Source organism: Galeopterus variegatus, unplaced genomic scaffold (genome assembly GCF_000696425.1).
Source record: "Galeopterus variegatus unplaced genomic scaffold, G_variegatus-3.0.2 Scaffold3193, whole genome shotgun sequence".
NCBI lineage: Eukaryota > Metazoa > Chordata > Mammalia > Dermoptera > Cynocephalidae > Galeopterus > Galeopterus variegatus.
Window position 1 is genome coordinate 2824 of NW_007729304.1, and position 11087 is coordinate 13910.

The following is an 11087-nucleotide window of genomic DNA, read 5'->3' on the forward strand; positions in this document are numbered from 1 at the left end:
AAACCATGAAGAAAAGTTTTGGTAAATTTGATTTTATTAAAATTTTAGTCATTAAAAGACCATTAAAAATGTGAAAAGTCAGTGTGATAAGTTAGTGTGGGAGAAAATATTCATAACAGATATAACAGGCAAAAGATTAGGATTCAAAATCTGTAAAAGATGTCTTCCAAATCAGTAAGAAAAAGACAAAACAATCCAGCAGAAAAGTGGGCAAAAGAGAAGAAGCAGGCAACTCACAATTTAAACATATAAAATGATGCCCAATCTCCTTAATAATTAGAAAAATGAAAATTAAAATAAAAAATAAAATACTATTTTGTATTCATCAGACTGACAAAAATTAAGTCTGACTATAGGAAGTGTTGACAAGAATGTAGAACAATAGGAACACTGCAGATATGAAAGCAAATTGGCTCAATAATTCTGGAAAAGATTTGTCAATATCTAGTAAGTTGAAGATGCTCATATCCTATAATTCCACTCCTAGGTATGTAACTGAGAGAGCTTTACACACATGTACAAGAAAATGTACAAGAATTGTTCAGACTCTTTGAGATCTCTTAAAAATGTAAATCAGTTCAGATCACTCCCTTGCTCAAAATCATCCAAGGCTAGGAATGAAATTCGAAGTGCTCACTAGGTCTCCAAGGCCCAATGTGGTCCACCTCTCCAACTGCCTCTCCTATTCTGCTCTCCCTCTTTCCATTCTAGCCAGGCTGGCTTTGCTGTTCCTTGAACAACCTCCTTTTTGCCTGGGGTCTCTTGGACTTGCCATTCCCCTACATCCTGGAAGCATTCTCCCAGTTTTTATCTTGGCTCAATTCCTGGCTTCAGTGAGACCTGCGTTCACCACCTTTTCTAAAATAGCTGCCAGGACTGCCCCTCTTCCCCCTGACCAGTCCCTCTATCTCCTTTGGCTGGTTTATTTTCCTTTCTACCTGACATTACACTATATTTTACACTCTGTATTTGTTAAAGTATTTATTTCTGTCTCCCCTACTAGATTGTGAGCTCTCTGGGGATGGATATTTTCTGTCTCATTCATTGTTGCATTTTCCAGTGCCTCTGACAGTGCTTGCTTGGCACATGGTAGGTGCTCAATGAAAGCTTTTTCAATGAATGAATCAATTCATTTAGATGATAATCAAGATAAGTCAATTTAGACAATAAGGAAAAACTTATATGATAAAAAATACTTCTTGGTAAAAACAAAGCCATTGGAGTTGTAGATGCATGATGAAGAAGGTTGGTTCATAAAGTGTAAAAATGAAAAATGAGCAGAGTATTCTTTAGAAACAGATTACTTTAGTTAACTCATTTTAAATATGTATAATTAAGTTAATAGATTAAATATATGTAGATATTTGAATGCTTCATCCATATTCCTAAAAATTTGTATATTCAAGTTGGCCAGAAAACTCTTGGGACCTTCTCTTGGAAAACCTTAAATTCAGGTTATGTTGAAGTTGAGTTCAGGTTATATCGAGCCTGATATGTTGAGTTGCTGTAACTGGAGCTTATACAGTAATCTTGTCTGCACCAGGGGTCAAACCTAGCCCCATGCTTAGGGCCACAGGGTAGAGATGACACAGAAGAAGGGAATCAGGCATGCTGAGCTTCCACTGTCTGCCCAGAGACTCTGCCTGGGTTTCTCTCTCGTGTGTGTGACTTAGGAACATCACTCCCCAACAGCTGACTGGGTGGCTCAGGCAGGGAGAGGGCCAGGACTCTAGGGCTCTGCAGCTTGATCTGACCCTACCAACTCCTGCCACCCCTGCAGACCTCGGAGATTATGTTTGTGTCCATCTGCACCTGTGAGTTCTTCATGAAGGTCTATGTGGACCCCATCCACTACTGGAAGGATGGCTACAACCTACTGGATGTGATCATTCTCATCATTATCTTCATCCCCTATTCCCTCCGTGAGATCCAGGGAAACTACTACCCCTACCTCAACATTGCTGATGGCATCCAGTCCCTGCGAGTCCTCAAGCTTATCACCTATAGCCGGGGCATCCGGGTGAGTGCCCTGGGGGTGCCCTGGTGCTGGGAGGGCAGGCTATAGGGCCCATCTGCCTACCAGTCCCCGAGGAAATGATGATTCTACTATTATCTTCCAGTTATTGAGTCCTACTGTGTGGCAGGTTGATCTCTACGGTATTATCTCATTTAACCTTAAAACAATTGTGAGGAAGGTATTATTAGCTCCATTTTATAGATGAAGACATTGAAGCAGTCAAATGTCAGAGCTGAGACTTGAAAAGTGTGTTTGACTCCAGAGGCCATCTGAACTTTTCTTCTCTCCAATGCTGCCAAATGACTGGTTTTCTTATGGTGCAGATCCTTTAACTACATAGCCAGGAGCCTACAGCTTTTGGTGGCCTTGGCCACTAGCTGCTTTCCCTAAACAGCTAAAGGTCTGGGGCTTCTCTTGATGGGAATAGTCTCATTACTCCGTTAAGGCAGCTCTGGAATTGCTGCTGTTGCTGGGAAGTCTTTCTGGGTTGCTGAAAGTCATAGAGTAATCAGCCTTCTCAACTCAGGAGATTTTAGAATAAACCTCCGGACTGACCCCTTGCCCTCAATCATGGCCTCAGGCATCCGTCCTGGACACAGTGTGTTTGCCTTGGCTCTGCACTCAATATCCATGCTTCTCCAGGAAGGGGCTGATCTGCACCTATTTGCCCAGTCAGGGTGTGCCAGTTGATCCTGCTGAGAGATTACCCCTCGCCCAGGCCTGGGTGGCTGGCTGTCAGGGCCTAGGCCCTACACTCAGGGAGCCCCAGTCCTGGGTGGAGACGAGAAGAACGTTGCACACATCCACAGTCATTCATTTCTTGCTCTCCTGTAGTCACGTGCCTCTGTGTGTGTGTCTCCTCCCAAGCAATGTAGTCCAGCCTGCCGCCTCCTTTGGCCAGGCTTCTGGAAAAAGGAGTCTGTGCTTCCAGTCCCTCTTCCTTGTCTATCATGTATGCCCTGTCTTCTTGCCCTCCACCACGGAGAAACTAGTCTCTCCAAGGTTGCCAGCAACCTCCTTGTCACTAAATTCGCTGGCCATTTCCCTCGGCACCCTTGTTGCTGTTGTGTTTTTCCTCCAGCCGGACTTCTCGGGTGCGTCCTCTCTGCCGGCCCACAAGTGCTGTTTTCTCAGGGCTGTGCTGAGTGCCCTTCCTCTTCCCCGCTGCATGTCCTCTCTGGGTGATCTTTTCCACTTCCCGGGGCTCTTCACTTGCCCACCCCTCTCTTTGACCTTCAGACCCAGCTGCCTCCTGGATGTCGCAGGTGCTCCTCAAACTCATTGTGTCTAAACTGGAAGTCATCACTCTTTCCCAGCCCCAACCTCCAATTCAGAAACCCTGGCTACTCCTCCAGGGTTTCGTCTTTTGGTGAAGAGTGTCCCCCACCTCTATTCACTTTCCAAGTCATAAGTGTGAGTGTCAGCTTTGACTCCTGTCTCTCGAAGTCCTGTTGTGTGGCCTCCTAAATGGTTATTGACTTGCTCACGTCTTTTCTTCCCTGTCACCTCCAGCCTTCACCTGGGTTCCTGTAATGGCTTCCCACATTACGGAGAGCCCTGGAGCAGAAATGCCCCAGCAGCTGGGGGGAATCTCTAAAGTACACATCAGATCAGGCCAACTTTGTTTCAAACCTAAGTGTGGCCTCCTTGCCTGTGGGCTAGAGCAAACCCTGCAATGTGTCCTAGAAGAAGGGTAGAGGTGTGTCTGAGGTGCTGGGCATGGGAGCTGGTGTCAGATAGAAACAAGAGTTCGGCAGGGGAACAGGAAAGAAGACTGGAGGTCCCTGGGGGGTCAGTGCCAGGTGGTGGGCACCTCAGAGTGAGGGAATGATCAGACAGTGGGAGGGCAGCCTGGTTTGTCCAGGTGTTGTGCACCAAGGGAGCAGGGGCCTGGAGTGGTACAAGGGTCACCAGAGATAAGTACAGAGACAAAGAGGCCTTGCGGATGGTGAGTCATTCATAAAGATGCTGAGGGCCCTCGGGATGACAGCAGGAAGGGTGGAAGAGATGGTGAGCCTGGAGGCAGAGGTTTTAAGACATGAGGGGGAGTGGAGAGCTGGAAGGTTGGCCCTGCCCAGAAACAGGGGCTTTGCCCACAGAGGCTGGGGCTCCGAGGACAAGGCAGAGGGTTGCCCCTGAATCTGAGGTCGGCGGGGGATAGAGCTGGAGAGGGCTGCTGGGGAGTGATGTGCTCAGGCAAGAGAGGGTTTTCAGATGAGGCCACTGTGAAATGAGCGGGGTGCCAGAGACCTGTGTGGGTCACGTGAGGAAAGGGGTGATGGGCAGTTGGTTGAAGGAAAGAAAACCCAGGGCTGTGCAGGGAGGAGGGAAGCAAAAAGGACTGGTGGCAGGAGGGGCTTCCATCTTGGAAGGAAGGGGCAGTAACCCAGATTGGTACCTCGTGAGGCTGGGGGCACTATCTGCCTGCTGAGAGCATCTGTCTTGGCTATGTTGGGGCAGCCTTGTCAGAAGGCAGAGGCCTTGAAGGTGCCTAGGGCTGAGGGCCTGGCAGAGGCAGCACATCCTTTCAGTCCAGGAACCTCCCTGCTGGCCAAAGGCTGGGTCCCAGAGCAAGCCAGGCTGGCTTGGTGACTGCAGATCTCTGCTCAGCCTTTTGTCCTTATAGACATGCACAAAGACCTGTGTGCATGCAGACACAACATGTACACAAACATGCACCCTATGTTTGGCTTCAGATTTTTCCTGTCATTAAGTAGAGCCTTATATCCTAAAATGGTTCCCTGAGGATCACCAGCCACCCTGGCTGTGGCTCTCCTGTAGCCTTTGGGATATCATGGGACCCCAAAACCCCGAGTGCACAGAAGTGACTCTGGATTACATGCCCGCTGTATGCTGCCCAGCCTGCTGGCCAAGAGGAGCTGGAGCTTCTGAAAGTGGGGGACTTGCAACTTTGTGCTAATTTGAATTAATTGAAGTCTAAAGGAGCCCTTAACAGAGCTGCAGTCTCTGCCCAGAGCTGGCATGCTAACACATTTTTGGCCCCCAACCCCTGATTAATTAAAATGACATTCCACCTTCCATCTGATGGCAATAAACATGCACCATGAGGAAATAGTACCTTGTTTTGCACAGAGAAGTTCTTTTAGCTGAGACCCAAGGATCACATTGCTCCTGTTCATCTGAATTTCATCCTGAGAGCAACCTTCAGACACTGGGCTGTGGTGAAAGTGCCAGTCTTTCTCCTTGCCTCCTGGGCCCCGATCATTTCTTGCATATCCAAGGGGCTGTGCAGGAGGGCTCCATCAGAGCGTGGGGCCTGTGCACCTGCCCTACCTGGAGATCATTTCCACACCTGGAATACCCCAGGGCCAGGAGTACAGCCATGGTGAGACCCAGAGCCGAGAAGGGCCGAAGTGGGCTCTGGGAATTGCTTCCCCTAAGAATTTGGGAATTCAAAATCAGGCATAGATGGGGCCAGGCCATAGGCTTTGAAAACCCAAGACTTCCTCAGGGAAGGAGCTACTGGCCTATAGGGATCTGGGCAGCCATCCCTTGGGACTGGAGTTCTGCACCTTTCTGGACTGCACACTGACGGGTTCTGTCTAGATTGTGCTTGCCACTCTCAAGGTTCTCTGTTTTGACCTCATGTGGCACCAGTTCATGAGCTGGCCTGGTGGTGGGAGACCACCCTCTGCATGTGCTTCAGGTTCTACCACTCCACCCTCCCCTGCTTCCCACCTGTGCAAACCTGATCTGCAGACCACATCCCATCGTGGCATTTCTCGAGGATATACCATAGCTTTAGTCTTACTAGTGCTTGGGAAAGAAGTTCTGTCTCTATCTAGCTGGGAGGGAGACAACTTTTTTTTTTTTAAATTTCAGCTCTTTTGGAATTAATCAAAAAATTCCAACTTTCTTCCCCCAGGAGAGGAGGAAGACATCTGGCATGTGTTCACCCCTGTAGGCAGTTTCCAAACCAGTTCACACACAGGGCAGCCCAGTGCTCTTGAGTTGTCTCTCCGCTTCCCAGATTACCCCAACCTGTCCAAACTGCATGGTCCTGTGTCCTAGCTTTCTGAGTGCTGTGCCAATAAACAGTCTCTGTGCTCAGGGCTGCTGGTGGTTAGGGAGGTGGCATTGGCAAAGGACTTGGGAGTTGGTTCTAGCTCTGCCATTGTATTGGTGCAGCCCTGGCCAAGACATTTTGCGTCTCTGAGCCTCTGACCCCTCATCTTGAAATGGGAAGAATGATAATACCTATCTACCTTTTATTATGTCTGTGAAAACGTCTAGGTAGGTGAACATGTACTGAGTACCTGCTACATGTGAGAATCCAGGGCATGGAGAAGGAACAAGGAAGAGCCATACACTGTGTTCCCAGGAATGGGCAATGTGGTGGGGAGAGAAGACAAATGTCCATTTCACTGGGGGAAGATCGAGGTCACAAGACAGGGACCTGCCTGTGAAGGTGGGGCCCAGAAAGAATGGGGAGCCATGTTCTTCTCAGGCCTTCGCCATCCTCACTCCCAGGGTGCCTCCCCTGTTCCTCCTGGGCTTGGGGCAAAGGACATTCAGGGTTGGCCCTAAGCTCAGAAGCAGGAGCAGGACACCCTGGGGTGGCCACAGAGCCTGGCTGGCATTCAAGTGGAGTGGTTAGTGGTGCTGATGAGGAGGCTACCTCAGACCTTAGGCAGCACACATTACCTGCCCATAGGTGCCTGAGCTTGAATGCCACACATTGGTAAACCAGGGACAGGTGGATCCAGCCCTCAGTCTGGGCACAGTTCTGATTCATTCATTCAACCAACCTGATTAATCATCTACCATGTGCCAGGCCTGGCACCAGATGCTGGAGATAGCTGTCAGGCTGGACCGCTGTCATCTGAGCCCACCCAGCCTGGAGCCCTCGTCTAGCTGCAACGTCCCTGCCTTGCAGACACTCATCACTGCCCTGGGTCAGACAGTCTACACCGTGGCCTCTGTGCTCATCCTGTTCTTCGTTCTGATGTACATCTTTGCTATCTTGGGCTTCTGCCTGTTTGGAGTTCCAGAGAAGGGTGACCAGGATAACTGGGGGAACCTGGCTGTGGCTTTCTTCACCCTCTTCAGCTTGGCCACGGTACTGTGTTTGGGAGCAGTGATGAGGGCAGGGGCTTTCAGAAGGGACTGTTCAGGTGGCGTGAGCATGTGGACATGCTGTGCCTCACATGGGGCCTGCCCCATGTTCAGCTGCTTAGTGCCCTGGACAGGGACCCATCTCTGTCTCTAATCCTGTGACTCCTTAGAGCATTCCTGTATGCCCCACAGGGCCATAAAACTTTTCAGAGTTCTCAAATGGTAGTTCATTTGGATTAAGTTTAATTTATAAATGAATCCCATGTCACATAGACTTTTGGGGAACAAGCTGTCCTAACCCAGAATAAACATGCAAAACCCAAGTCTAGAAGTCTAGACTCTGTTGGACCCTAGAAAGATTGGGGTCTTTTAAAAGCTTGGTTTGGCAGTGAGGCTGTGTCTTTTTGGGAAGGATGGGAGACCTTGAGAGAAGAGGCCCTAAGGCATGTTGGCCAGCAGTGCCCCGACCCGTGGTGCCCTGCATTCCCAGCCCACCAGTATAGGCTGGAGCCAGTGGACTGGGGAAGTGTCCAAGGGCTGATGTGGAGGCAGAGCCAGCTTCCTCCTCAGTGGGGCTGGGGCAGGAAGCACCCCTTTGGCTGGGGCTCCCTTAGCATAGGCAAGAGGAAGGCCTATCCTGCTGGGCCTTGGCACTCAGCATACCCTGCCCTGCCTGAGCAGGTCGATGGCTGGACAGACCTGCAGGAGCAGTTGGACAACCGGAATTTGGTTCTGAGCCGGGCATTCACCATCATCTTCATCTTGCTTGCCTCCTTCATCTTCCTCAACATGTTCGTGGGCGTGATGATCATGCACACTGAGGTGAGTGAGGCCCCACCTGTGAGGATGGGGGGTCAGGTTAGGTGGGGCTGCGGGCCAAGTCTCCAGGGAGGGCACTGAGCAGTGTCTCCGTCCTGAAGTGGAGTGGAGGTGACCAGATGGCCCCCTACCCAGCCCACTCTTCTCCCTGAGCCTGTGCATTTGCCCTGGCTTATGATGGTGGCCAGCAGGACGGTGGGACTCAGGGAGCCTCTACAGCTGCAGTTGGCAGCTTTAGTTGGTGGCTGGTCCTGTGTGTATGTGTGGTGGGGGTGAGTGGGGGGTGGACCTTCCTGTTGAGGGCTGGAGCCACAGTACAAGGCTAGGAAAGAAGAGTCAGGAGTGATATGCAGTGAGAGCTTGCACCTGGACTTGAACCACCGACTCTCTAGGACTCCATCAAAAAGTTTGAGAGAGATCTGATGCTGGAGAGGCACATGACACTTATGGAGGAGAAGCAGGTGATTCTGAGGCGGCAGCAGGAGGACGTCAGCAGGCTGATGCAGACACGGGTAGGTGATCACCACAGGCAGGCAGACAGACAATAGGTGGACGGTCAGGGCTGAAAGCATGGCCAGGAAGAGGGGGGCCTGTGTAGAGGGCAGGTGGCCAGGCATCTGTGGCTTTAGGTAAGGCAGGTGCAGTCCCCCTGTATTTTCCAGAGTCAGGCTTTACTCTCTGCATTTCTGTGTTTCTCTGAACCTCTCGGTTGAGTGCTGTGATTATAATGTCTCCCTCCTTTGTGGGTAAAGCTTCACTGCTGAGCCCTTCGGGGTGAGGCAGTCTGTGCTTAAGCTTCTTACTGACGGCTCACTGGGTGCCAGGCAGCCACGCCCCAGTCCTCCCAGTGGATGAGGACGTGGAGGCTCTGACAGGTGTCATTCGACCTCGATTTTCTCACAGTTCTAAAACCAGAACAAGAATGAGCACAACAGGCCAGAGATTTTCTGTCAGTCATGATATAACTGTGAGGGACTGGGGGCGATTCTTCTCTTTTCAGCCCAAGTGCTCTGAGCATCCCATGCTGGGCCCTGGCTGCTCTGCTAGGTCTCTGTCTTCAGCCTCTTCTCCAACGTGGAGACATTTGCCTGTCTTGACTGTGCCCCAGAATTGTTCAGGGCGGGGAAGCCACACGGAGCCACACCCAGACTCCCACCTGTCCTCACGTGTCCTGATGGCAGCCCACGAGGCTACCCCATCCAGGGGATCCAGGCTCAAAGGGGGTCAGGATGGACTTGTGGCTAGGCTCGAGACTCATCCTGGGGCCAGGGTCAGGGCCCAGAGCCCACTGCAGAGGGTCCCCAGGTCTCTGTGCAGCCTGGCTGTCACCTCTTCCTCTCATTGCTCTCATTATGCTTCCCTCTCTAGAAAAGTGTTGACTATAAAAGTTTCAGTGAGCTGGTGGGGAACTTCAAGAAGACCCTGAGGCACACTGACCCCATGGTCTTAGATGACTTTGGTACTAGCATGCCCTTCATCGACGTCTACTTGTCCACTTTGGACAACCAGGACACTACTATCTACAGGTCAGTCCCAGCCCCAGCCTTTCCTGGTCCTGGAGCTTCCTTGGGGTCAGGGCTGTTTTGGGTACCCCTGGAGAGCAAGGGGGATGATAGCCAATGTGGGGGATGGGTGAGTGGACCAAAGACCTATTTGGGGGTTCAGGACTCTATGTACACACAGTGGCTGGGCTGCCGTGTGCACAGGCCAGTGGCTGGCCAGAATCTGCTCACCTTGTCCCTCCCCAGCCTGCATTGACTTGGATTTAAATGCTGGCTCCTTTCACTCTCCAGGCCCCTCCTCACTAACCCCTTCTTGGAGGGCAGAGGAGCGAGCACTGGGTAGTAAATCAGGAGCCCAGGCTCCTGGCCTGGTTCTGCCACTGCCTTGGGCAGGTCTCTGCTGTTTTCCTATCTGTCACAGGAGGGGCTGCTGAGCTGGTTCAATGAAAACAATGTATGCGAATCTCTGGGCTTGGCCTGGCTCAGGGCCTGTGCTCAGTGTAAGTTAGCTGGGATGATGACTGGCTATTACTGAGCAGGAAGGATATAAAAACCTGGCAGAGCAGCTGTGAGCACTAGGGAGCCACAGTGGACTCTTGAGCAAGGATTGACATGATTAACCTGTCTGTTTTTTTTTTTAATTTTTAAAATTTTATTAAAGATGACTGGTAAGGGGATCTTAACCCTTGACTTGGTGTTGTCAGCACCACGCTCTCTGTTTTTTTTTTTAATTTTTAAAATTTTATTAAAGATGACTGGTAAGGGGATCTTAACCCTTGACTTGGTGTTGTCAGCACCATGCTCTCCCAAGTGAGCGAACCGCCCATTCCTATATAGTGATCTGAACCTGCGGCCTTGGTGTTATCAGCATCACACTCTCCCAAGTGAGCCACGGGCTGGCCCCTTAACCTGTCTTCTTAATGAAAGCCCCCTGGAGGGCTTCAGAGACCAGAGAAACTAAAAAGGAATGGGTCAAGGAATGCCCATTTTTGGCCTAAGAGTGGGCCAGGTACTGCCTGGACATCTCCACACAGTTACATTTCTTAGAGCCTGGGGGTTTGTCTCCAACCTGACATATGAGGTGAAATCCCTTACTACAGGGTACCCCAGGCAGAGTGGCAGGTCAGCTGAGCCAGGACTCCAACCCAGCCTGATGTGGCTTTGAAGCTCTTTCTCTTTCCTGAATGCACAGGTGCAAACATGTGTTGGGGAGTTCCCAGGGTGGCCCAGGGCCTGCCCCTGACCTCAGATCTCTCCTCCTGCTCTACTTTTCAGGCTTCAAGAATTGTACTATGAGATTGTGCACGTGCTGGGCCTGATGCTTGAAGACTTGCCCCAGAAGAAGCAGTCCTGGTCCTTGGAAAACATTGATGAGAAGTAGTGGAGTATGGGGGTGCCCAGGCACTGGGGACCTTGCAGGTTGTGACAAGCCCCCATTAAACACAGGCTTTCTGAGTTGGCCTCTCCGGAGCTGCTGTCATCATGGCATTTCCCCACCTTGGGAGGTTGGGCCTGAATAGGTGCCATGAAGTCTGATTCCCCAGAGCCCCCTCCCCATCTCCCACTCTCAGGACATCTCAGACTTAGAGGGTAAGAGAGAGAGGCTTAAGACCACCCTGGCCAGAGACCACATCCAGGAGCCACTCTGGCTCTAGTTTCCCTGGACTGAGCCG

At 50.8% G+C, this 11087-nt stretch overlaps 1 protein-coding gene across 1 annotated transcript; it reads left to right on the forward strand.

Moving 5' to 3' along the window:
* Positions 1–1780: 1780 nt before the first annotated feature.
* On the forward strand, positions 1781–10873 carry CATSPER3 (cation channel, sperm associated 3; the record flags this gene model as incomplete). Its single annotated transcript, XM_008584271.1, has 6 exons — positions 1781–2020; positions 6915–7097; positions 7775–7915; positions 8305–8424; positions 9281–9438; positions 10690–10873. Coding segments are annotated over 6 exons (948 nt in total), but the record flags the coding sequence as incomplete, so codon positions are not given.
* Positions 10874–11087: the final 214 nt, after the last annotated feature.